The 27707-nt window shown below is 40.0% G+C and overlaps 2 protein-coding genes and 1 non-coding gene across 5 annotated transcripts in view; 2 read left to right on the top strand and 1 right to left on the bottom strand.

Annotated features, from left to right (window-relative positions):
* The first annotated feature begins 1225 nt into the window (after positions 1–1225).
* RPL5 (ribosomal protein L5) lies at positions 1226–12183 on the top strand. 2 transcript variants are annotated; one of them, XM_044673184.1, is made up of 8 exons: positions 1226–1311; positions 2122–2191; positions 2284–2399; positions 4292–4426; positions 5509–5711; positions 6582–6759; positions 10154–10239; positions 12018–12183. In XM_044673184.1, the coding sequence occupies exons 1-8, from the start codon at positions 1309–1311 to the stop codon at positions 12115–12117; spliced, it is 891 nt and encodes a 296-aa protein (XP_044529119.1). In that variant the 5' UTR covers positions 1226–1308; the 3' UTR covers positions 12118–12183. The 2 variants fall into 2 exon arrangements, with proteins under 2 accessions (XP_044529119.1, XP_044529118.1); XM_044673183.1 differs by having other exon boundaries at positions 10151–10239.
* LOC123248195 lies at positions 10386–10523 on the top strand. The gene has a single exon (XR_006506270.1). It is a non-coding gene; the product is annotated as a small nucleolar RNA SNORA66 (small nucleolar RNA).
* A 270-nt stretch (positions 12184–12453) lies between the features above and the next one.
* Positions 12454–27707, bottom strand: part of DIPK1A (divergent protein kinase domain 1A) — a 34330-nt gene continuing 19076 nt past the window's right edge. Inside the window, exons 2-4 of one of the 2 annotated variants that reach the window (XM_044673157.1) lie at positions 20630–20737; positions 15869–16045; positions 12454–15152 (exon numbers count right to left, since the gene is read on the bottom strand). In XM_044673157.1, the coding sequence (XP_044529092.1) occupies positions 14340–15152; positions 15869–16045; positions 20630–20737 (1098 nt within the window). In that variant the 3' untranslated portion in view covers positions 12454–14339. The remainder of the gene's footprint in view (positions 15153–15868; positions 16046–20629; positions 20738–27707) is intronic. The other variant, XM_044673158.1, reaches the window with a different exon arrangement.

Raw genomic sequence — 27707 nt, 5'->3', positions numbered from 1 at the left:
ATTCGTGTGGGGAGAGACGCCCTCCCACTGGAGAGTACCTGTACCCTGGCTCACGTCTGGAAGAATTGACAATGAGTTCTCCTCAGTGGGAGTGGAGAGGGGGGAAGTCAAAGAAAGGACACAGCATCACTGATGGATGCCATCTACATACAAATGGCAGCAGGTAGGTAACGAGGCCACCTGGGTTGCGAAAGATTTGAGCTTGAATTCTGTCAGACAGTTAAGGGACAATTTACTTTAATCTCTTTTATCCTTAGTTTACTCAACTATAAAATGAGGATAACAGTACCTATTTATTGTGTGAAAAGTGCGGCACATACCTTCATAGAGGTGGCTCAGTGGATTGAGGGTCAGGCCTAAGAGATGGGAGGTCCTGGGTTCAAACCTGACCTCATATACTTCCTAGCTGTGTGACTTTGGGCAAGTCATTTAATTCTGTCTTCTTAAATTTTAGTTATTTTATTTATATTACATATTAATTTAGTTTCGACATGTAATATCTGACAATAGAAAATATATTATAATTATATATTATATATTATATTATATATATTTATTTATTTCAGCTATTACTGTGACAGTGAGGGCTTAAAAACAACAACAAAGCACTATAGAGAGACTCACCATGACAGGACTGTAGGCGAAGGGTCCTCCAGGAACGAAGCAGTCTGGCCCCGGGGAACTCACCTGAGGGAACCCTCCCCACGCGTCCCCAGAGGCTTCTGACCTGACTAAAGCCAGAATTTCTTTTGCTTGACTTTGTACACCTCCCGGCCCCCCCCCCCCACGCGATGCGGCTATAAAGAACGTGTGTTTGTTTATTAATTTTTTTTCTTTAAAACCTTCGTTTTCATCTTAGACTCGATCCTGTGAGTTGGTTCCAAGACAAAAGGGCGGAGAGGGTTCGGCAATGAGGGGGTTGAGCGAGTCGCAAAGCTGGGATGTGTCTAAGGCTGGATTTGAAGCCGGGACCTCATGAGTCACACCTACCTGAAAAAAAAGTTGTTTTTAAAAGGCAAGTTCGGGGAGCAAAGTCTAACACCTGTAATGGGTGGGAAGAAGCAAAGGAAAACACCCACGTGTCACCTACATGCCTTGATTGGCGTGTTGAGGCTCCTCCTGGACGCTAGGGGGCAGGAAGATGACCTTCTCCTCGGTTCTCTCCCGAGCAGCCTCTCTTTCCCACGTAGCGTCGCGTCAGTGACCGGGTGTACATACTGCGCCTGCGCTCGGTTCCTGGCCCTTTTTTTCCCCTAGCGCTGCGGGGCCCGCTCGTCTGTGCCGAGGGCGCGGGTCTCTTTCGGCAGGATGGTGAGTACGGACTGGACGCTGGCAGTCGGGGGGCTTGAGGGACCCCTGTATCTGCTCCCACGTCTGACGGGAACGCGGCACGAGCCATCTAAGCGGCGGATGGATTTCGATTGTGGAGTGGCAGCGGCCGGCAGCCCTGTCTGCTTCCCAGCGTGGCCTAATGGCGGCCTCCGGGAGGCCGCGCGCGGCCCTTCCAGGGAGGGGAGGGGGCGCCGGGGCAGTGGTCACACGCCTGCCGGGGAGTGGAAGGAGCTTCTCGAAGGATTAGGGCCAAGTCAGGGGGCGCTGGGGCAGCGGCCGAGGGCCTCCCGGGAGGGGAGAGGGCGCCTTGGGGAGGCTTGGTCGGGCTAGATCGCGGAGAGGGGCGGGCTTCATGCTGACTTTTGGGCCGGGCTTTTTGACTAGGCCGGGGTGCAGGGGTCCTTCCTGGTCGCGGGTCTCTCTTACTTGAGCGCCGGGGACCGGACCGGCTCTCCATGTGCTTTACCGGGGCCGAGAGGGTTGGTGCAGTCCTCACTTCCGGCACAGCTTTCCCGGCTGGGCCTCCTGCCGGGGAGTCACTGCTGCAGCTTTGGCGGACTCCAGGCCTCACGGAGCAGGGACTGGCTCGTTGCAGTTAAGGGCCTCTGAACAAATGAATGAAGAATGCGGGCACAGAAAAGCCTGGAATTGCCGTAGCATCCCAAGCACTGGGTACTGGAAAAGAGCTTTTCTCTGCTTTTGGGAACTTGTAATAGACTGGCTTTTTATAGCTTTTCCTGCACGTGTATTCATCTTTATTACAATTCACGTTTTCTTTTTCTTTCCAAGGGGTTTGTTAAAGTTGTCAAGAATAAGGCCTACTTCAAGAGGTATCAAGTGAAATTCAGGAGAAGGAGAGGTATGGCATTTAACGTGAACGAGACCCAAAGAATTTGTGTTTTCTTTCACTTTTGGTGGATTTGTCCTCCTAATCTTGATCTCTTTTTTCAGAGGGAAAAACCGATTATTATGCACGGAAGCGCCTAGTAATCCAGGATAAAAACAAATATAACACACCAAAATACAGGATGATAGTTCGAGTCACCAACAGAGATATCATCTGCCAGGCAAGTTGTATTTTCCAGCAAGAAGTGACAATTGGTTGCAACAATATTTAGATTATTTTGCTCCAAAGTAATGTTGAGATCTGTGGTTCCTGATGGGTGGCATTTCTTAAAATCACAGACAAATTTAGCATTAAGAATTTAAGAAGTCTCAAAGATGAAAAAGTTTTCATTCTTTTCTCTCCTTCATCAAAGAATGTTCAATGTCTGTAATTAGCATCAAGGAAGAAACCTTGGCCCAAAGCTTCTCGAGTCCCCATGCTTCACCATATCGGCTAGTGTCTGTCCTCTGGTCCTGCTCTGTCATCCACTTGCTATCTTACTCCTTGCAGGTTGATATCTGCTCCACCACTGGACTGATAGTCTCAAAATTAGGAATAGTCCACTTGCCAAATCTGTGTTTTTTTCTTCTTTCTCTCTACAGCATTTGCCACTATTGCCACTTCATTTTCTCCTAGGTATTCTCTTCTGTCATTCTGCTTCATTTTAGAAACGTGGAACTGATTAATGGAGAGGAAGAACTAGAAGAAATCCACCTCCTACTGGCCTCTTGTTTTGTCTTTTGTGGTCTTGTGCTTTCTCTGGGATTTAAACTTGTCTTTTTGAAGTAGTACGTGGAGTAGAGAAATATTTGATCATTTTTGGCAATCATTTGGCAATTATTCTCTGTCCCATTTGTGAAAGCATACTTTTCCCAACATCCCCATCCCCCCAACATCTGTTTTCTAGATGTTTCTCATTTTTTTCACCCGTTTGTAAAGTAGGAATATTGAAAAGAAATAGCAAGATATCACTGTAACTGGCTTTAGGAATCTTTTTTTTTTTTTTTTAACCTTTACCTTCTGTCTTGGAATAATATTATGTATTGGTTCCAAGGCAGAAGAGTGGTAAGGGTGGGCAACGGGGGGGGGGGGGTGTCAAGTGACTTGCCCAGGGTCACATAGCCACGAAGTGTCTGAGGCCGGATTTGAACCTAGGACCTCCCGTCTCTAGGCCTGGCTCTCAATCCACTGAGCTACCCAGCTGCCCCCAGGAATCATGTTTTTTATCTTCACTTCACATTTAAAAGAACCAAGACCTAAAGAAGGTAGTTTTTTCTTTGTTAAATAGGGATTGCAACTTGCCTGTTATGAAGAGAAGAGATACTGATTTAATATTGGTTTCAGAGAATACATTACCCCCTTCTCCAGAAGCTAGAAATTACTGGACAGAATGTTATGTTACTATCAATTCATTGATTTTGACATATTTTGTTAAGAGAGGGTTTAGTTGAGGAACATGAAATAGCTAATACAGTGATTTATGGTTGCATTTCATTCTTAGTATAAAAACCAAATGCATCAAATGAAACATTTAAAGAAAGGTCATGTATGATTACAAAGTAACTAAAGTATTTCATCCACATAAACTATTGTTACAAGATATTTGTAATCATAGTGTTATTTTCTTATTAACTTGGGCCAATCATACTGTCCAAACTGGTTTTCTGAATTTTGGGGTTTCTACCTTTTTTTCTTAAATCCATTTACTAAGTCTTTATTATATTGGATATTTCATAAATTTGAGTAGCTTGTTTTTATGGATTTAGTATTTAAGCCTGAAATGTATAGGTGAAATTAATCAAATCCCATAGTTGCCCAGGAAAATGAATAGATTTTTAAAAGAATATTGGTGTTAAACAAGCAATGTTATTTAGTTGTGACTTGTTCCTCTGCTTATCTAGTCTTTATGCATTATAAAAGTTTTGTTTTATTGATTTGTTCCATTATTAACATAATATGTTGCTCATTTCAGTGTTTTACATAGGTGGTGAATTGACAGCCTGGATAATAACTAAAACAATGACATTTTGGGATTCTAGTAATACTAATAGCTGACTTTTTTCTTTTTTAAAGATTGCTTATGCCCGAATTGAAGGCGATATGATTGTCTGTGCAGCTTATGCACATGAGTTGCCAAAGTATGGTGTGAAGGTTGGCCTGACAAATTATGCTGCAGCTTATTGTACAGGCCTGCTGCTGGCCCGCAGGGTAAGTTTTAGTTACTTCCCTAATTTCTGAGATGGGAGTGATTTTTCTCTTTAGTTAAGTGCTTATATTTGCATTTCATAGCTAATTGGTTGAGGATATATTATGATGTGCATGTTTATACTTTGGGGCCTTTAAAGGGGCATCTAAGTAGGTAGCACTGTGGATAGAACTCCAGGCCTAGAGTTGGAAGGACCTGGGTTCGAATCTGTCCTCAGATACTTCCTAGCTATGTGACACTCCAGGAAAGTCACTTAACTCTGATTGCCTAACCTTTATTACTCTTTTGTCTTAGAATCAGTTTAAAGATAGTTTTTTTGGTTTTGTTTTTAATTGCTTTGGAACTGCTAGGTGGCTTAGTGGATAGTCAAACCTGGAGATTGGAGGTCCTGGCATTTCTTAGCTGTGTGACCCTGGGCAAGTCACTTAACTTCCATTGCCTAGTCCTTGATCTGTCTTGAAACCAACACTTAGTATCAATTCTAAGACAGAAGGTAAGGGTTTTAAAAACAAAAAAAATCTCAGCTTTCTGAGTTTAAGATAGAAGCAACTTGGGACCTCCTGGAATTGCTGCTCTTTATAGGATATGAAAAATGGCTGTGAAAACATCACAGTTAAGTCCCATTTGTTTGACTTTGTATGATAAAAGTATAATTGTGCCTGAACTTTTTTCATGGGTATCTTAAATTTTTTGGGGGATGCAGGTAGGTTATTGTTTTGCCATCAGCCCCTAGATGGCAGCACTTTATTCCCTCCAAAATGGAGAGAGATAAAGGTAGTTATGAAGCATGATCTTGTAGCCCCTTTGCTTTTTAGTTTAATAATAGGTTTTCATTTTTAGTATGACTGTTTTGCTCAGGAAATAACACGTAAGAAATAGGCATATAAAGGGATGTTTGGAGCTAAAATAAGTTTTTGAGAAGTAGAAAGATTAGGTCCTATAAAAGGATTATTTGTGAAAGAAGCTTAAATTTTGGAATTGGAACTTGATGTCAAGAAATATTTTTAAAGAAAATTTTTCAAACATCTTGTTTATATATTGTATATATATTATATGTATGTTTAGGTGTTTTTCTTGTCAATAGCTTCTTAACAGATTTGGCATGGACAAGATCTATGAGGGTCAGGTGGAAGTGACTGGAGATGAGTACAATGTGGAAAGCATCGATGGTCAGCCTGGTGCTTTTACATGCTACCTGGATGCAGGTCTTGCCAGAACTACCACTGGAAACAAAGTCTTTGGGGCCCTTAAGGGAGCTGTGGATGGTGGTCTGTCTATTCCTCACAGGTAAATAAGATGGGTTAGGATCATGTTTTCCTTGGGCAGTTTGGGGGGTAGAGGTACTTATAGTTACCTAGTGTTTACACTTCACCCCAAAGAAAAGAAATTATTAAAGATTCTCAGGTGCTGGAAGGAATAGGTTTCAAGGAATAGTTTTCACTTCAGTCACTTTATTTTGCAATTTATGATTCATTTTGGTGGGAAATCAAGGATTTGCTAGGGTAAGAAATTTGAGGGATTTGTGTTTAGTGTGATATATTTGGTGATTTGGGCATAGCTTTCAGTTATTGATAGTGTGCTAATTATTTCAGACAAGCTTAGAGTATTACATTGTAGGATTATTATAAGGTTATATGGAAGATGAATATACATTGTGATTTTATTTTTTATTGGGATCTTAGGCAGATATTTTTTAAAAATTAAGTTTATTTAATTTTTAGAATATTTTTCTATGGTTACCTGATTCATGTTATTTCCTTCCCTTCCTCTCACCCCCCCCCCCCACATAGCCAATGAGCAATTCCACTGAGTTTTACATGTGTCATTGATCAAGACCTATTTCCATATTACTAATATTTGAAATAGTGATTGTCTAAATCCACAATCATATCCTCATAGGCATATCTTTACTGATACTTAATTTTGATATTTTCCTTGGAGAGTTGTTTTAGGTCTCTTTAAAATTTTGCATTGGGATTTTGTACCATATCTCTAGTCTTGGAGTCTAGTCTAGTCTAGCTGCTGAATGATGATATCCCATTCACTGAGTTGCTTATGATGCAATTGTTTCAAGACGGGACTGATGGCAGGTATTGTGTAATATCTGTATGCAAATGTAATTCTGCTGAAATACTAATGATTATAATTTTGTCTTAGTACTAAACGCTTCCCTGGCTATGATTCAGAAAGTAAAGAATTCAATGCTGAAGTACATCGTAAGCACATTATGGGCCAAAATGTTGCGGATTATATGCGTTATCTCATGGAAGAAGATGAAGACGCTTACAAAAAACAATTCTCACAGTACATAAAGAACAATATCACTCCTGACATGGTAAGAAGTTGGCCGTAATAAGCCCAGTTGGGCCAGGAATTCTTTTGAAGGCATTTAAGAAAGTCAACAGTGCTTGTGAAGTGCTTGAGAAAAGAGCTTCCAACTAAGTTGATAGAACCCTTAAGCATTGATTAGGGCTTTTCTGTGAGCATGCACACTGTTAAATAGAAAAGTTAAGCTGATAGAATCCTGTTCTTTACTACAGGTATTTAGGAAAGAGAGATGAATGTATCATGGGCTCATTGGTCTCTTCCCTTTAGGTTAAAGAATTTGGTATAGAGGGAAGGCTTTATTGGGCCATGGTTAGCCACAGCATAGGACTTAATGTGGAAATCATGGCTCACATGGATGGTGTGTGTTTGGGAGAGGAGTCATTCAGTCCTCTTCATGAATGAGAGAACTGTGTTAAGATGCTTGCCTTGGAGGCCTTTCATTGGGGGGTCTGCTGTGACTTCTTTTTGTCCCTTGGGCAGGGGAACAACAAGTCCAAAAATGAAGTCATGGTGGGGAGATGAGTGGCCAAAAACATGGGCATTAGGGTTTTGCTGTTGCTATCCACAACACATCCCACAATAATTGTGGGAGCCAGCCACAATTTCCTCCATGCCTGGAGGAGCAAGAGGGTGCAAACCTAGTGAGTTTAGGAAGATTATATGCAAAGGCAAACCAGATTGTAAGAAATCTTATCTGGGACATTACTGAAGGACTTAGGACAAAGGATGCTATCCACCTCCAGAGAAAGCACTTTTGGAGCCAGATGGAGATGAAAGCATGCTGTCTTTCACATTAGTTTATTCACGGTTTTATTATTGGGTTTTATGTATTCTCTTACAACAATGACCACAATATAGAAATGTTTAGCGTGTTAATACATATATATCCCAGATCAAATTGTTTACCATCTCCAAGATGAGGGAGGGAAAGGACCAGACAGAGGGAGACAATTTGGATCTTACAATTTCGGAAAACATGTTGAAAATTGTTATTACATATAATAGGGGAAATAAACTTTGAATTAAGAAAAAAATCTTTGGTAGATAGATTTTCAACTTAGTTGAGGTTTATTTTTTTTTTTCTTGTTAGTATTGTAAAAGTGAAATTTGGGAAATGCCATCTAAAAGTATATATATTTTCTATGGACACGTGGAAATTATCAAACTACATTTCCGGTGGTCCAACGGGTTTTCGTTTCCGGTTCTTTGGGCCCGTTTCCACGCAGAAAAGAGTTTAAATCTCCTGGGTTAGGGGGTGTGGCCTCTTGGCCAGCAGATAGGAGACAGGAGACAATAATGGCGAGGGCCACGGTTTTGAATTCTTACAAGCGCGTGGTCTAATAACTATCTATCAGCATGGCTTTAATTAAAATACTAATTTATATTATTATAACAGCCTTTGTCATTTTTTATCCTTATAGTATATGTTTGTCTTGATCATTCTCAAAATAGATGGAAAAGAAAAGGGAGAAAGGCCTCATTTGATAATTCATGGCAGTGTCATCCTCACAGGATGAGGGCAACATAAGTAATTGCCTGGTCATTGTTTCAGTAAAAAGTTAAAAAAAAAAATTATTTAAAAATACTTGATACCTGATTTAGATAACCTTAGCCTTCATGACCTGTATAATAGGCGGATGATTTTCTGGTTTTGACTACTTTTTTCCCAGTTAAGTGCAAGGACCATTGCCAAGGACCGTGTATCCCACCAGGGTCTGAAGATTGGTGGTCCTTGCCAGGTCTTTCTTGTGGTCACCCTGAGTGTCTTGGGTGCTCCCCAAGTTTCAGAAATTTCTCTGCTGAGTGTAAAAAGCAAATTTGTAGACTTGGACATGATGATAAAGAACCTACCATATTTGGTGTTAAAAGCTCCCAGTCATACGAATGGGCTTTCCAGCCCTGGCCCTTCTTGTGCCGTGTCCAAACGGGAACAGTGGATGCAGGGCAGCATAGGCATTCATTTACAGAAGAAGCCAAAAGAAACAATGTATGCCCAAAAGTTTTGCTCGTGACAGTTTTAATGACCCAGACTGTATCAGGAACCTGGGAAGTGAGGGTCAGGGTGCTTATGACCTATGACCTTCTGAGCCTCAGGTAGGTTCCTCATCTGTAAAATGGAGGTAATTGCACTGCCTGCTTCACCTAGTATTTTGGCAGTGTGAGTCATTGGCCTGTCAGCCACAAATTGAGTATTAAAATGCTCTTAAACATAGCCCCTTAATGAAAAGATCCAGAGCACTTCTCTTTCACCCTTAGGTTGTAATTGACAGTTACACACACAAAGAGAATTTGATGACCGTGACAAGAATGTGTAATTCCTCTAATTTGTGATCTTAAACACTTAATATTTAAGTCTGGGCAGTGTTAACATTTTCCTGCTGTTAATTTTTTTTAACCCTTACCTGCTGTCTTAGAATCAATACTGTGTATTGGTTCCAAGGCAGAAGAGTGATTGGCAACGGGTGTTAATTGAGTTGCCCTAAGTCACATAGCTAGGTAGTGTCTGATTTGAACCAAGGACTTCCCGTTTGCAGGTCTGGCTCTATCCATTGCACTTAAAGCTATTCATGTGGCAAGATATTTGTTGAATCTGGATAAAATTGTTTAATTGCCATGAAGTCTTAGCAACTGCCCATCAGGAAGAATGTTATCTCCCCCTGAGGTGCTGTAATACCCTTTTCCCCAAGGTTACCTTATACCTGGTTTGTATTTTGTATGTCCCTGTCTGTACAGACAGAAGTTAGACTGTTAAGATCCTTGTGGGGAAGGAGTATTTGTTTTTTCTTTATCCTTGGTGCATCTCCCAGATGCTAGCTTAAAGGAGGTGTTTAATAAATCCTTGCTTGATTTATTCTTTACTCAGAAAGTGTAGCTGGAATAATTGATCAGGAAGTAAACCTGATAACCAACCTGGAAATATTTTGACTCAATGAATTCTATACTATTGGCGGGAACAACTCGAGTTTTTGGTTGCTCTTGAAAAATCCTTGCAGAAATTGTACTTAATAAGACTATCTTAAAATAGTGTCTAGAGGGGAAAAATTGAGACATTGAAAGGAAAGGTTATTTTTCTGAAATAAAACAAAAGATTCCCTTCCCACAAGGAGTTTTAACATTACAAAGTTAGGTTTTTATAGAATATAAGCCAAATATGAATTCAGTGGGGGAAACCAAATGCACTGAAAAACGCCAATTATGAATTGCATTCTGGTTTTATAGGAGTATCAATAAGGTTGAAGCAGATAATAGTGACCATTGACAGGATGTAATCTATCTCAAATTATTTTCTTTTTGGAAGATTCAGTGTTTGTTAATATTCTTGCCACTTAAGTAACATAGACGGTTTGGATGGGGCACTTGAAAGAGAACCAAATACTGTTTGACTTCCTTTATTTCAGATGGAGGAGATGTACAAGAAAGCTCACGCTGGTATACGGGAGAATCCAGTGTATGAAAAGAAACCCAAGAGGGAAGTTAAAAAGAAAAGGTAGGTAACATTCTTGCTGGTTCAGCCTTCTGCTTTTGTACAAGTATAATGGTTTGGAAATGCTGTACTTTGCAAAAATTACTGGATTCTGATACCGATGGGCTTTTCTCCCCTGTGGTGGTGAGAGCAAAGCTATTGGTGTTCATTTGCAAACTCGATCACTAGCTCTGCATGATGTTGCGGAAGCAAGGGGAACCAGGTTTGCTAAAGTAATTATGGTGATAGAAATCGATTTGCCTCAGAATTGACATTTTTGAGGTACCTCGTTCTATCCTAAGACAAGATAATTTGGTGTCATTTTATCTTTTAAAATCTGTGTAAGCGAGCATTTACTGTCATTTGGTTTTTGTCAGCTTATGGCTCAGTTCAGTAATTCAGAACTTCCCATATGTAAGAGACACACATGTAATACAGCTTTGATACTATCAGCTCCATAGTGAGTTAGTTGAGATGGGAGAGGTTAGATAAAGCTTGGAAGTGTCACAAATGACAAGGGGGAGTAGATGCCTGAGCCTAGTAGTTGATTGGGGTTGAAGTAGGAACCCATTCCCCATAGGGCAGAGCACGCACATAGGCACAAAGAATGGGAAAGGGTAGGTGGAAAATTGTGGGAGTCTACTTTGGCTGGAATGAGGACTGAATAAAGGGAAAGAATATGGAAGACACAAAGGTAAGTTGGAACCAAAAGCATCTGCAGCCACAGAGGGGGGAAGGATTGAAAATGGAACAGGATGGAGCCTGAAGCAAGGGCTTGCACTGAGGGTGAAGGGCAGGTGGGGGAGTGAAAGGGCTCAGGAGGATTTGAGAAAAGGCCTGGCAAATGATTTAATAGACTGGCAAGGGAGAAAGAAGTCTGAGCTAGCTGATTTCCTCCTTGGGTCAGGGAGATAATGGTAGTGATCTCATCTTCAGAAATAGGGATGGCCAGAGGAGCAGTTTGGGGCCAGAATTTGTTGAGTTTGGAGTGTAGACTTCAGAGTATTTGGATGGAGATGAGCAGCACAGATGATCAAAATGCAGGACTAGATATAGGTTTGGTGTGACATCGAAGCATGGATTAACGGGGCAGAATATGTGTAGGAAAAGGAGAACTGCAATGTGGGAACTTGTTGGGAACCCAGCAGAATGTGTGTAGCATTGGGGAATTGAAGGGATGAGAGAGCCGAAAGAGAATGGATTTTGGGACATGAAGGCATTAGTGACTTAAAGAGTTTTAGCTATACTGTAAGAGGTTAAGAGGGGATAGTAAATAAGACAGTGTAGGCTCAGAGGTTGTCTTTGTACAAGTTTGTTAATGGGGTCAAGAGAAAGTTGGAGGAAGAAGAGGCATCAGAGGTTGGAAATGAAAGGGAGGATGATGGAAAGAATCCTGACATGGCATGAGAGGCAGGTCACTTGATGCAAGAAGAGAGAGGCCTGAGGGGAGTTATGGTAGAGGACAAGGTCCTGAGGTGGATGATAGAAAGTGGTTCAGAAATGAATAAAAGAAATGCCAAATGAGGGCCAGTCTGCATGTACCCAGGAAATGGATTTGTAATGGACCCATACATAGATCTGGAGTAAAGGCAAATGGTGCTGCCTGAGAATTAAATGGGTTTAGAGTAATGGGCCACTGGAGAGGGGAAAGCAGCCATTTTGAGGCTGACCAGCCATCCCTATGATTTCATCCAACAGAATCCAGTTTCCTCCCTATTTGGGGGTAGCTCTGGAGGCATTTGTAAAGACTACCTGATTTGCATTTGTGAATTCTCATCCTGGTGCTTTTTTTTGCTTGGTAGATGGAACCGCCCCAAAATGTCCCTTGCCCAGAAGAAAGACCGAGTTGCTCAGAAGAAGGCAAGTTTCCTCAGAGCCCAGGAGCGTGCAGCCGATAGTTAAAACATCAAAATCTGTAATTTTCTATGAAGATTTTCAGATTAAGACAATAAACTTATTGAACAACAACTGTGTCTGTTCTTAATGGAGCTTATAAAAGTTCTAACCAGGAGTACAAAGGCAGAGGATGGAACAATGGTTCGTTTTCCCAAGATGGCGGCCTCAGTGGTGGTGGTATCGTATGCTTGTTTTTTGAACATATTGTATTAGTTGAGCTTGACTGCAAGATGTGACTGACACTTGCTTCTCAGTGATGCTTATTTACGTTCAGTCCCTGATGAAACAAATGTGAACTGATAACCTGTTCTGGCTTTGGAAATGTAAACAGCAGACAGGTCATCTATCAGCCGCACAGCTGTTGATAAACTAATTTTAAGATTCCTTTTGGCTGTGATAGACGATTAAGGAAATGCTACAACTAGGAAGTATTCTTCCAGCCAGCCATTTATTGAAACCAGGTGCTTAGTGGAAAGGAAAAGGACCTTAAAACTGTACAACTGTTAAAAAAATATTGAGAACAATGCCGTGGTAGTTCAGTAATGTCCACTGCCCAGATACACCATGTACATTTAGACCTAGCTGGAGAACACAAATGATTCAAGTTGGAATCTTTTCCAGCAGCAAACATTGGCTCTTTCTCCCAAAGTTCTACTTTAGGGAGACAGGAAAAAAAGATTGTCATTGTGCGCAGTTTGAAGATACATGCCAGAAGTAAGTATATACAAGTAAAATGCCCTCAGTCCTCCGTGCTAACCCTTTGTCCCAGTTATACATGGGAAGACTGCTGGGTAAAGGCTTTCTCAGTGTGTGCCCATCAACTGATGTGAAATGGTATTTGGAAATGTTTTGTACCTTAGTGTTTTTTCACTGAGAATTTGAAAGGTCCTTCCATTAAGATTTCATGATTAATTCATGTGTATCACACCTCAAGAACAAAGGGTAGAATTGAGTCCCTCCATCCCAACTGGTTCAGTACCTTCTAGAAGTCTGACCAAGTCACTTGGCCAGTTTTATCCTAATGCAAATCAGATTCTACCATTGACTACTGCAAACATTAAATGCCCAGGGCTTGGGAGGAAAGCTGACCTAGTTCATTAGTCTCTGCCCTTGCCCATGATTAAGGTTTTTAGCATACAGCCTTGGGACAGCTGGGTGACTTGGGGTGTAGAAGCCAGGTTTGGACCTGCGACTTCTGGGTTCTAATCTGGACTCAAATAACTCCCTAGTCCTTATTGCCCTTCTGCCTTAGAACAAATACTTGGTATTGATTCCAAGACAAGGTAAGGGTAAAAGTCTTCTGCCCTTTTATTATTCCATTTTATCTTATGCTTTGTAATCTATTGGTGCAAAAAATAGACCGACAGCAGTTGTTTATTAGTGCTTTTAAAAAATGTCCAGTTCCCCCAAAGTTCTGTTCTAGAACTATTTGGAGGTATCTATAATTTACTAACTAGAGCATTCAAGATCTGAATAAATGAGGTAAGAATGGAAAGAAACTGAAGATAAACCCCATGACCTGTTTATGCCAAAGAGGAATTTAATTTATCTGCTTAGCAATTGAAATTTCCCATTAATGTGCAAATTCTGCCATGCTGAGATATTAGTAAACTATGAAAGTTAAATTAATTTTGAAAACAGCAGCTTGGATTTGACCACAATGTTTTTCAGCAGTGGCTTCTTGGCTAACATAATTCCTTGCAAAAACCATTTCATCAACATGTTCACATGTAAATGAGGATTTTCACAGCATTAGGAGTGAAGAACCAACTAGGTGTGTTTGAGAAGCAGACCGCAGGCTCTTGTATTCACATCTCTGATCAGATGAAATACAAAGGCCTAACTTGCCCAGTATGTGAAGGGGCCATGGACCTAGGAGCCGAAGCCAGGAACGAGAGCCCTGGCTGCCACTTAGAAGCAGAGCACACCTTCTCTCCTGAGCCATAAAAGGGGAATAATCCTGCCCTGTATCCCTCCCCAGGACTGTCATAAGAATTGGGTGAGAATTTGTGTTAAAAGTTCTTTGTAAACTGTACAAACAGAAGGGTCTGCATCTTCTCTCAAACAACCGAGAAATTCACCAGCTTGGGGAGACCATTGGGCCCTGGACCCCACCAAGGCTTGATGGGAAAAGTTGGGATTGGGGAGGGGTTGGAAGAGCCTTTTTTTTTTTTTTTTTACTGGTCAAGATGACTTAAGTGGCAAGTTTCCCATGTTTGACAAATCCGCTATGAATCGTTTGTATGAGAGATTTTCTTCCACAGTAGTGTCTTTAGGTTATTTAATATTAAAGAATGCTCCATTTCCATCTGGTTTGCTGTGACGGTGAGAGCGACACAGGACTGGAGCTGCTTCTCCAGCTCTTCCCGGATTTCCCCGGGTGCCCCGCGCAGCAGATAGTCTTTGAGTAAGCCGCAAGCCTTGGCCAGGTTGGGCTGGATCACTTCTGAAGTGCACTTCATCTTGCTCTGGTCACAGCTAGTTCTACAATCTGCACCATAAACGCAGTCCAGGTCAGATTCACAGTGGCGATCTTTAATTAGCTCTTTAAGATTCATTTCTGGCACAATTTTTCTCATGTCCACCATTTTCAAATCATATTTAGCATTATATCCTAAGTTTTTGGCACTCGTGTCACACATTAGGAAATTTCCATAGGGACCGTGGAAAACATCCTCTACGAATTCTAGAAGTCCTATGGCTATTTTAGCCTTTCTAGGCCATGAGGGGGTGAACAATTGATCCATACTTCTTCTGAAACCAGAGGGGATGAAGAGTTCAATCACCCAGGGGAGGCTTATTCCATAAAGAGAGGTATATTCAACTCTTTCCATCATATAGAGGTCGCCACAAAATCCCATCAGTTTGGGTGTATGTTCTTTGTCTTGAAGAATGACCATGAGCAGAAACTCATTAAGTTGAAGAAGAGCCCAAGCGGACTTGGCTTCTGGCAAGGAGACTCGACCATCCTTGTTCCCATCAGCCACTGAGAGGATGAGATTGACGAGCTCAGAAAGATTTCCTTGATCACCCAACTTGGCCTGGTAATGACAAGAATGATTAACCACATTTAAAAGCAATCATCAATAAAGTCACTAGATATAGAGGGATATTGTATTGATCTTTGTATAGATATGTAGGCATATACTGCTGCATATACATGCATATATATATTTACATGTATATGTAGCTAGATAGACTATCTCTAGTAACTGAATTTTTTAAAACATCTGTTCTTAAAAAAGGAAAAGGGTTTTCAGTGGGCTGGGTCATAATTTTGTTACTTGCTATGTAATTGCCTTAGGGTGGTTAGGTGGTGCAGTAGATAGGGGCCACTGGGTCCGAAGTTAAAATTTGGTCACAGCTATGTGACCTTGAGCTAGTCACTTCTCCGGGTTTGCCTCAGTTTCCTCATCTGTCAAATGAGCTGGAAAAGGAATCAGCAAACCATTCCTGTATCTTTGGCAAGAAAACCCCAAATTCTGCTCTAATACACTTAAAAAGCTCATCAAATCATAATGTTAACCAGAGCCATGTAAACCAGAAGTGCAGTTGTGGTCTTGGGATTATTTGAACCCCATTCTTTGAGATTCTTGCTTTTTTTTTCAGAGGTCCTTCCAGTTCTAACCGTAAAGATGCTTGGTCAGTCTAGCACATGAGTTTGAAAAAGGATCCTAGAAATTCAGGAAAAGCCATCTAGAAATTCTCTTACCAAGTAGAACCAATGAGAAGAGAGATTCACAAATGGCACACTTACCTTAAAGAGACTATACACCATTTCTTTGAATTTCTGGACTGTTGTTCCCCGAGTCGGCTTCTCAAATAAAACCACTTCTTTTCTTGGTTCTAACTCAGTTCCGAAATCTAGGTGAGGGGCTTGTTCCATCTGACACTTCACAACACCTTGCAGATTGCCCCAGACCCCTAAATACATCTATGAGAGAAACAAAGAAAACCAGGTGATCTTTGGGGTTCATACGTTAATATGTTAGTCTGAAAATATGATTGCTTCTTTTTGTCCTTCCTCTGCCAACAATGGATAGTTGTTTGCCTCTGAGCTGTGAATTTTTCCTTTGGGGTTGTAGATGGGAAATCTTTCCTCAAAACACTTCTTTCTAAAACTTTTCTTTTGCAAAAATGTTTTATTTTCCCAATTACACGTAATAACAATTTTCCACATAAGTTTTCTGAAGATATAAGATCCAAATTGTCTCCCTCCTTTCCTTCTCTTCCCCCTTCCTGGAGACGGTAAACAATCTGAAATGGGTTATACCTATATTATCAAAATTCTTCTAAATCAATGGAGGCAAGGATGGGGATAGCTGCAGAACTCCGATGTCTGTTTCTAGAGGGCCCGTGGTCTTAAGACCCTAGGCTGTGTCTCTTGTCTGGATCAGCTTAGCTCTGCCCAGAATCTCTTATCACTCTCTTGGCACCAGAGCCACAGCTTGGACCTACAGACCATTTCTGAAGGGCTGTGACCTGGCATAATCATGCGAATGAAATGTCAGATTATTTATTTATTTGTTTTTTAAGTTCCTTATCCTCCATCTTAGGGTCAATACTGTGTATTGGTTCCAAGGCAGTAGAGCGGTAAGGGCTAGGCAATGGGAATTAAGTGACTTGCCCAGGGTCACAGCCAGGAAGTGTCTGAGACCAGACTTGAACTGATGACCTCCTATTTCTAGGCCTGGCTCTCAATCCACTGAGCCACCCAGCTGTCCCCTAAAAAACAGATTATTGAAATGTTAAAGGTAGTTTCCAATTGTTTTACCAACTTTTGCCGGGAAAGCGAATGTTGATTCATAGCCATAAGCAGTTCTGCTCATGAACTGTTGTAGACAGAACGTAGCTCTGTGAGCGCATGGCTTGTTTCCTTCTAACCCCAGTGCTTAGCAGAATGCCTGGCATGTAGTCAATGTCTGGCTTGACGTTGCTCTGTCATACTAGTGGAGTGGTTCATTGTGGAGCTGAAACCTGGCTATAGGGGAAACGGTAGGCTGAGAATTCCATCAGCATCCCAAGTTTGTTTTCCCCATACCCATACCACACTACTCTGCAAAGCAACGATGCCTGGACTCTACCTTGGGGGAGAGCGCCCACACCTGGGCAGCTTCTATTTGGGTTATTTTTTTTAAGTGGCCATTAGTGTTCATTCCTAACTTATATCTGAAAATGGTAAATATAAACTTCTGATTCGAAAGGAAGGCCCATCAATCACAGAATCCCAATCCCTTCCATCATTTTTCAGGAATTCTACAGCTCACCTTTCCTAATGTCAATACTGAAAATTGATAACCAGGATCACCAGAGCAGGCCCCCTATCTGAGTGATGTTACAAGTGGAAGCATAACCCCCAAAGGCTCAACTCCGGAAGACTGGCGGATACCTTTCTCCTTTTTTTATTCTCTCATTTTTCAGTGTTCCGGAGAGCATCTGTCCAGTGAAACTTGCCTAATCATTTCTTTTTCACAGTGATGAAGAATAGAACTAGCTAAAAGCTTGTCCTTGACCATATTACCTGCCCCCACGAGATGCTTAATGGAAAGAAGGCTATGCGAGGAGCTTACAGCCCACTACCCTACAGAAAAAACCATTCTGAAGGGAATGGCTAATCCGCCATGTTGGGAAGCTTGTGTCAGTTTATTAGCCCCACCTATGCATGGATAGTAAAGGTTGTTGATTACAATCTGAAACCAGGCCAGTTACTGGAGGTGATTAGTACAAGCCATACTTGTAAAAAGTTACCATTTAAAAATAGCCTCCACTTATTATGATTAAGGAGAGGTGAAGTGATTCACTGTGCATTTGTGTGCACACAAATGAATAATCTTGTGAAGTGCCCATTACCAAATTTTACTACTAAAAATCAGAAAAAAGAAAGCCACATTACTTCATGTCCAAGGGAAAATCAAACAAATGAGTCCATTTGATAGATTCTATTAATGAAAAGGAAGTGAAACATGAATTTTCAGAAGTAATTTAAGGTTTTGGGGGGCAGCTACATGGCTCAGTGGTTTGAGAGTTAGGCCTAGAGAGGGGAGTCCTGGGTTCAAATTTAGGCTCAGATACTTCCTAGCTGTGTGACCCTGGGCAAGTCACTTAACCTCCATTGCCTAGCCCTTACCACTTTTCTCCCTTGGAACCAATATATAGTATTGATTCTAATGGTTTAAAAAAAGAAAAGAAATAATTTAAGGTTTTCATCACAGTTTATATTATTTTGAGCTGTAGGGAAGGATTTATTGGATATGGGACATTAATATTTTTCATTATTTAATAGTATGATAAGCTGTTCCTTTTTCATAGAGGCAAATTCAAGTGTTTTAAAGTAGAAGTTCTAGATCAGACATTTTATGTATTTGTATGTGGGTGTGTATCTGAAAAAGATTTGGTTTTATTTGTTTTACATGATCTTAAATCAATATAAAAAATGAAAATATAGTATATGCTATATGCCACTTTAAACACAGGGAAAAGGGGTAAGAGAAGGCTCCTGAATCAAATCACCGGAATTCAGTTTTGTCCATTTTGCTACAGATAGGGTGTTCTGGAAAATGCTTTTTAGAACTGCTCATTTTAGAATATTAAACAAAATGACATTTAAAATTACTTTAGGCTAACATGTGCTTATTAATGCTTTTTTTTTTTTTATCACTACAGTGGTTTCTTTGTTTCTCATTCTACCCATCTTTCTCAAAACTGTTAAAACTTTAAATTGTCACAAGCTAGAAGTCTCCAAACCCTGTACTATCTACAAGAATAAGGTTTACATTTCTCAACTTGGCATTCGGGCCTCTCCCCATTTTGGCCAAAACTTGCCTTTCCGGCTTCTCTGCCATGACTCCACATTCCACTGTAGCCAAACTCCATTGCTCTTTGTTCCCCAACATGCCCAATACTGTCCCGCTCCCATACACTGATTTGCTTGTGCTTTTCTCTGGGTTTAAAATACTTAAAAAATTTATGTGTTTCAAAATATGTCTTTCCAGCCTTTGAGACTCCAGTTCAATGCCCCTTTTTATAGAGCTTTCTCTGAGCAGATGGGCCTTTTTCTCTGGCATCCCAGCATTACAGACCCCTCTCTCTAAATGCACTAATCATCTCCTGTCTTACACTATCGAGTTATGTGCATACGTGTCTTTTCTTTCCCTTCATTCCTCAAGCCTGCGTGATAGAAGCTCCAGAGGGCAGCCACAGTCATTTTTCAATTCTCATGGCCTTGCCCTTAGCAGCCATGCAATAATTTATAAATTTTCCATTCATTTGAATTTCTTTATCACGGGGAAAAAATGGCATCTATGAGGAGCCTGCCTGTCTCTTCCTGCCTCTGAGCACACAGGCCCAGATGAGTACAGGTTAGAAAATATAGAAGACACATCGCCCTAAATAATCTGTATGTGGTTTCAAATTCTCGTTGTATTTTAATGAATAGCTCTTAAGTTTAGCTTCATTAAGATACAATTCAGTATTACTATGATGTAGCTTGGGCAATAACAAGAGAAGTGATATTACTGTGCAAAACTGATGTATATATCTATCAGTTTTGAACAGTAATATATATGTTTATATATATCATATATATAAACATATATATATTATATACATAGTTTTATCTTCATTTTATTTTTTAATAACAAATTTCCACATAAGTTTTCTAAAGTTATAGATTACAAACTGTTTCCCTCCCCATTCCTGGAGCTGACAAGCAGATCAATCTGGGTTATACATGGATTATCACACAAAACATATTTCCATATTGTTCATTTTTGTAAGTAACTAATCTTATAAAACCAAAACTCTATGATTTGTATTTTCTTATAAAATAACATATTTGACATGATAATAATATTACTTAGAATTTACAAAGCATTTCAAGGTTGTAAAGTAGTTTACATATCTTATCTCATTTGATTTTGAGAAGAACCTTGGAGAAAGGTGCTGTTATTTTTCCTATTTTATAGATGAGGAAACCAAGGTAGANTACCAATTACATGTAATAACAAACTTCCACATAAGTTTTCTGAAGTTGCATAATCCAAATTGTCTCCCTCCTTCCTTCCCTCCCTATTCCCAGAACTGGCAAGCAATTCAGTCTGGATTATACATTTATTATCACACAAAACATAGTTCCATATTGTTCATTTTTGTAAGTAACTAATCTTATAAAACCAAAACTCTATGATTTGTATTTTCTTATAAAATAACATATTTGACATGATAATAATATTACTTAGAATTTACAAAGCATTTCAAGGTTGTAAAGTAGTTTACATATCTTATCTCATTTGATTTTGAGAAGAACCTTGGAGAAAGGTGCTGTTATTTTTCCTATTTTATAGATGAGGAAACCAAGGTAGAGACAGGCTAAAGGACTTGTCCAGGGTCACACAGGCAGTAAGTATAAAGCTAGATTTGAACTCAAGTCAGCCCTAGCATTGCATCTCCTGACAAAATTAAAAAAAAAAAAATCAAGCACTTACTTAGCAATTCAGATTTTTATTTAAAAAGTCCATACCTGGTTGTTAGGTTTAGTTGATAAGCATTTTCCAAAATAAAGAGTTTCTTTTGCACAAAGGCTACTACATGCAGGTCCATCAATGACTCCAGTCTTATATTTATCACACTGGAAAACATAAAGAAGAATGAATAGGAAATTTTGCATAAGAAGGAACAAAGTCATGATGCCATTATGGATATTTATATTTGAAGAGAGATTAAAAAATATTTATTTTTTTATTTCCAGGTAGAAATAATCTTTGACAATTATTTTCTGACATTTTGGGTTTCTAGGATTTCTCCTTCCCTTTTTTTCTCTCCTCTCCAAGGTAGTAAATAGTCTGACATAGCAGTTCTTTCATGTAATACATGTTTCTGTATTGTCCATGTCATGATAGACACATCACTCACAAAATAAAATCTCATGAAGGAAATAAAGTGGAAGACACTTTTAATCTTCAATCAGACACCAATAGTTCCTTTTTTTGTATGTTAATAGCATTTTCCTTATGAGTCCCTTGTGGTTATCTTGGAGACTTGCTTTGCTGATAATAGTTTAGTCCTTCACAGCTGATCATTGTATACTATTTCTGTTATTGTATACAGTGTTCTCCTGGTTCTGCTCACTTCATCTTGCATCAGTTCATAGAAATCTTCTCAGGTTTTTCTGAACACATCCTGGTCATTGTTCCTTATGGTAATAATATTCCATTTAAATCTTATACTACAACTTGTCCAGCCATTCCCCAAGTGATGGCCAATCCCTCAGTCTCTTAACTTTGTCACCACAAAAAGAGCTGCTAAAAATATTTTGGTACGGGGGCTTTTCTCTGAGAAAATCTCAGAGAGAGATCTCTGATCTCTTTGGGATATAGACCCATTAGTGGTATTTCTGGGTCAAAGGGTCTGCCTAGTTTTATGGCCCTTTGAGTGTGGTTCCATATTGTTCTCCAAAAAGGTTGTATCAGTCCACAGTTCCACCAATTTTCCAACATCCCCTCCAACATATATCATTTTCCTTTTTGTTCATGTTGGCCAATCTGATAGGTGGTATCTCAGATTTATTTTAATTTGCATTTCTCTAATCAGTAGTGACAGCATTTTTTCATATGACAATGGATATTTTTAATTTTGAACAATGGAAATACAGGCACAGTCATGAATCAGAAAATGTGAGCTTTGTACATATAATAGTTGTATGAGTGTAGAGCTGGGTGCTGAGGCTTTAAGACATGGATAGGATTGGGCTGGGACATCAAGAGCCTGAATTCTCTGGATTACAGGATTACTAGATTATCAGAGCTGGAAGGCCATCTAGTCCAACCCTATTCTTTCATTTTACAGATGAATAAACTAAAGTTCAGTGCTTGTGACTTACATCGAAGTTCACATAGGAAGGAAGTGGCAGAATTGGGACTTGAACCCAGGGGCAGCTAGGTGAACACTGTGAATTCAAATCTGGCCTCAGATACTTACTGTGTGACTTTGGGGAAGTCACTTAATCCTGTTGGCCTCAGTTTCCTCATCTGTAAAATGAGCTGGAGAAAGAAATAGCAAACTTCTCCAGTATCTTTGCCAAGAAAACCCCAAAAGGGATCATGAAAGAGTTGGGACACACCTGAACAATAACTACCATAAGCTCTAAATCTAACATACTCCCATTAGAAATATGTGGCTTTGTGCAATCACTCAGTTTTCTCATCTGTAAATGTGGCCAAATTTAGACTATCCTTTAGTGAGCCAAGCTTTGTCATGATAAAAATGTAGTTTTTGGTTTGATTTTTTTCCCCTTCTTTCCATTTACATGATGGTAATCATGCTATGTAGTCTTCGGGGGTTGATTTATCTCATTTTGCATCAGTTCATTTAAGACTTCTCCTAATGGATCACTCAATGGGCATCCATTTTCCCCCAGATTTTTGCTATCATAAAGAATATTGCTATCAATGTTTTGGTGTTTGCTGGACCTTTCTGTCTTTGACTTCCTGAATATGTCTGGTGTGGACTCTTTTGGCAAGAGGATGGAGGCATTTTTGCTTTCTTACCCTAATTCCAAATGGCTTTCAAGAGTTGCTGGACCAGTTCCCAGCTCTACCAATGCTGTATTAGTGCGTCCCAGTGTTTTAAAAGTGAAGAAAACTGAGTATGAAAAATGTAGGCCAGGAGCTGGTGAATTTCTGTTAAGGGCCAAATTGAGCCCACCAAATGTTTTGTATGGCCTGTGAGCTAAAAATGGTTTTTACGTTTTAAAATAAAGTTTTATTATGTTTAAAAGCACAAAGATCATTCTTAGTCTGTGGATAGTATGAGAAAGGAGGGGCTGAAGTTGGTTGATCCCTGTTTTGGGTAGGAAGTGTTGCCCAGCCGGAGGTGGCCCATGTTTCTCCAGTACTCTGGATGGTAGCCCTAACCAGATTAAAACATAAAAGGGGAGCAGTTAGGCGGCTCAAAGAATTGAGAGCCAGGTCTAGAGATGGGAGGTTCTGGGTTCAAAATCTGCCCTTGGACATATTCTAGCTGTGTGACCCTGGGCAAATCCCTTAACCCCATTGCCTGGCCCTGACCTCTCTTCTGCCTTGGAACTGATACTTAGTCTGATTCCAAGATGGAAAGTTAGGGTTAAAAACCCCCCAAAACAATGAACATAACTGAGAAATAGGTAAATAGGTAGAGACTGGAATAGATTAGACTAGAGAATAGAATAGAAATAGAGAAATAGGTAAAATAAATAAAAATATAATGAAGCAGAGATAATATTGCATATAAAAAAGAAATCAGTCCAGGATCCTCAGTGTGGTGAGTTTGACCCCAATGCAGAAGGCCTTGGAGCTTGACTGGATGCCTGGCAAAGTTCCTAACTCAGATTTGTTAGTAAAGAGGCAGCAAAGCTCTAAAGGAGAAAGTGACCATCATGAAGAACCAGCATGGTTTTATTCCAAACAGGTTATATTGGGTTAATCTTACTTCATTTTTTGTCTGAGTTAAAAGTGTTGAATAAAGGGTTAGCTGGGTGGTTCAGTGGATAGAGAGCCAGGCCTGGAGACCAGAGTCTTGAGTTCAAATCTGACCTCAGACACTTCCTAGCTGTGTGACCCTGGGCAAGTCACTTAGCCCCCAGTGCCTGGTTCGTGCTATTCTTCTGTCTTAGAATGAATCCTAAGGTAATAGGTAAGGCTTAAAATAAAATGAAATAAAAAATGTTTAATAAAGCATATCAAGCCACTCTTGTTAAGATGAAGAGATACGGGCCAGGGGACAAAGACATCTAGATGGTTCAGAGCTGGCTAGATGCTGAGGGTCAAAGATGAATCATTCATGGTTGGATTGGCATTTAAAATTAGGAAGTTGAGTGTCTCAGGTATCTAAACTTGGCCGGCTGTTTATTTTAATCATTTTTATCAAGAAGTTTAAATTATCCAATTTTCGGGAGACATAAAGCTGAGAGGGAGAGCCAGCATAATGAATGGATGACAATGTCAGGATCCCAAAAGGTCTTGACAAGGGAGGAAAACTAGCTGAATCGAATATGCGGAAAGTCAAAAAAGATAAATGTAAATGTTTACATTTAGATAGAAAAAAAAAACTGACTTCAGAAACGGGGTTGTTGTAAAGATCAAACGAGATAATGTATGTAAAGCACTTTGCCAAGCTCACACTGATATCTAAGTTTGAGCTAAGAACATTTTGACAACAGGTTTTTGATTTATTTAGGAGTTCCCTAATAGACCCAAGTAAAATCATGGTCTTTATGAAATCTCTTTACCTGGAGCAAGATGGTAATTTTTTTGTGGGGTTGAGTTTTGTAGTTACCTAAAAGATCCCAGGATTGGTCGGGGAGGAGGTAAGGGCTTTCCCTTTTGGACCAGACTGCTTAACGTGCTGGTCTTTTCAGAACTTTCTGCATGTAAAACTTATAATAATAAACAGGAAAAGGTACTGAATATTTGTTCTGTTTCTAATTCGGTTTATATGTAATTACTGTTCATTTCCCCTCCTTTATATTCCTCATTTCTCACTTTCCATTGCACTGTAATGCTCCAAATTGTTAAACCACCAAATTCACCCATCAAAGATGAGGTTTCATTATTGCATAAATAGATATATTTTAAACCCTTACCTTCTGCCTGTCAGTTCCAAGGCAAAAGAGCAGTAAAGGCTAGGCACTGGGGGCTAAGTGACTTGCACAGGGTCACATAGCTAAGAAGTGTCTGAGGGTACATTTGAACCCAGGACCTCCTGTCTCCAGGCATGGCTCTCTATCCACTGAGCCACCTAGCTTGTCCTATGGTTTGAAATTTTTAAAAAAATGTTTATTGGTTTCTTTTATTGTTATTCAATTCTCTCTTTCATTTTGTCTTTGTAGCAATCCAGGTATACATTAATTGTGATATTATTTTAAGAAGTATTCAAAAACTTAACTCTTATACTGCTAATGATTGATCTCTGCAATCCTGAGTCAAATTGAATGTTGACCTTGCCAAATCCCTAGCCCTTCCCTAAGGCCACACCCCAGAAGAGAGTCAGTTATCTCAGTCTCCTTACTTTTCCTTCAATGATCAATTAACATAGGTATCAAACATCAGTAGATGCCTTAGGCCCTATCCACCCTGGATCCTGATCTTAGCTCTACTTATTGTTTTAGGCAGTTTGCATTTTATGATGATTACCTCATAATGTTAATGTATCAGGCCACCAGCCTCTCCCCTTCCCCCCATACTGTTGTAACCCCAATAAAAGTGACAAGACATCAGTTGGCAAGAGAGCTCTCAACCATCAGAGCTCCTAACCATGAAGCTCTTGACCATCAGAGCTTACTCGCTGTCTGTCTACCTTATGCCAAAACTTTCTGTGTCTGCCTGTCTTTATTCTCGCCTTATATTCTCTTTCCATTAGTCCTTAACCCGTAACCCATTTTCACTCAGTCCTTGGTTCCCCTTTCTGAGTGTCCAACCCACTAGGAATCTTCATGGAGTCGGTGGACGGCTTCAGTCCTCTACATGTAGAATGCTGAGGGCAGAGACTGTCTTTTTACTTGCACGTATATCAGTAATACTTAGCTCGACGTCTGACACATTGATGACTTGTAAAGTGGAAAAAGGCTTGAATCTGGGCTTACAGGATTTTGGTTTGAGGGCCGATTTGGCTGCTTTTCAGTATTTCTGTGCCTCTGAATGATCTTGGCCACTCTGCCCCCATCTGTAAAATGGGGGGGGGGGGATTACTCGATCTGCTCTTGAAGACCTTTTCCCTTAAATTCTAAATGCTATGAACACTATGTTAAGTAAAGCAAAGAAAAGACAATAGAAGTTAGCACTAGGAGAGAACATTCAGGACCTCCATGATATTTCTAGGCTTATCTCAACATTCTAACAACAACTGGACATTCATTAAATGTCTGCTTCATTCTGGGCATGAGCAATGCAAACATTAAATTAGTGATTCTCTGCCCTGCAGGAACTAACAGTCCCATTCAGAGTCTTTGACAGAAAGAGAACACATCTGCAGAAATACACAATTATGAGGGAGGCTGGAGCCAAGCAGAGGCAAGGAAAGCTTGAACCTCTCTGAGAATCCTCTCCAACCAACCTTGAAATAATGCTTCAAAACAAATACTGAAGTGATAGAACCAACAAGGGGACTGAGTGAAGCAACCTTCCTGCAGAAGGGAGTTGGGCAGAGAGGGTGAGAATGGAGTACAGCCCCCACAAGACAACAGAGTACCCATATAAGCCAAAGCAAGTCTTCCCACCCCACATCTACTATTCCAAGTTCTGAACCTGGGCCCCAAGCAAACTTTGAGACCTTGATACTCTACCTAAGCTAACACTAGGGCATCCCACATTCTGAGCCCTAATAAAATGAGAATCTGAACCCCAACGCAAGACTGTTCATAGCATATCTGGCCTATATAAGCCAAGAGTAAGGCCTGGAATCCCTGCCCAAGCCTGAGGTTAAGCCTTGAGCCCCAACACAAGGTAGCTCACAGTACTCTGAACCCTGCAAGTCATCAGTAGTCCCTAGAGGAGACAGAATCAGCAGTGGGAGGAGGCTTTCAGAGCTCCCAGTCTACAGGCAATAATATCACCTGAGAACTGAAATTTGCAGAAACCCAGAACTAGAGCTGAGGGTAACAGTAAGGAGAAACAGAAATTTAAAAGAGTTACCCCTCTACCTTGAGAATAGAGCCTGCCTTTAAGATAAAAACTAAGGTTGAGAAAAAGGCTAGGAAAATGAGCAAACATAAAAAAACAAAATGACTAACCAGATAAAATTATTATGGAGACAAAGAAGAGCAAGGCATAGACTCAGAAGGGTAGATCAAAGCAGCTACATGCAAAACTTCAAATAAAAATGGGAATTGGACTCAGGTTCCAGAAGAGCTCAAAAAGGATTTCAAAAATCAAATAAGAGAGGCAGAGGAAAAATTAAAGCAATGCAAAGCAGAATTGGCCAAATGGAAAAAGGTACAAAAATCCAATGAAGAAAAAAGTTTTTTAAAAAGTAAAATCGCCCAAATGGAAGAGGAGGTTCAAAAGCTCACAGAAGAAAATAATTTCTTAAAAATTAGAATTGGGTGAAGTAGAAGGTAGCAACTTCATAAGACATCAAGAAGCAATAAAACACAACCAAAAGAATAAAAAAAATTAGAAGAAAACATGAAATGTCTCATTAAAAAACAACTGACCTAGAGCCAGTTTAAGAATTACTGGACTACCTGAAAGCCATGATTAAAAAAAAATAGCCTAGAGATCATATCACAAGAAATAATCAAAGAAAACTGCACAGATATTCTTGAATAAGAGAGTAAAATAGAAATGGAAAGAAATCACCAATCATCTTTTGAAAATCCCCAAATGACAACTCTCAGAAATATTATAGCTAAATTCAAGAGCTCCCAGGCCAAGGAGAAAATACTGCAAAAGCAGCTAGAAAGAAACAATTCTAATATCATGAAGCCACAGTCAGGATTAGCAGCTTTCACATAAAAGTATCAGAAGGCTTGGAATATGATATTCTGAAAGGCAAAGGAACTATGTTTACAACCCAGTACCTGAAAAAACTGAATATATTCTTTTAGGAGAAAAAAATAGTCATTT

The sequence above is a fragment of the Gracilinanus agilis genome, chromosome 4 (assembly GCF_016433145.1).
Source record: "Gracilinanus agilis isolate LMUSP501 chromosome 4, AgileGrace, whole genome shotgun sequence".
In the NCBI taxonomy this organism is placed as follows: Eukaryota; Metazoa; Chordata; class Mammalia; order Didelphimorphia; family Didelphidae; genus Gracilinanus; species Gracilinanus agilis.
Note: the sequence above shows the minus strand (reverse complement) of the source record. Positions and strands in the feature narration are given on the sequence as shown.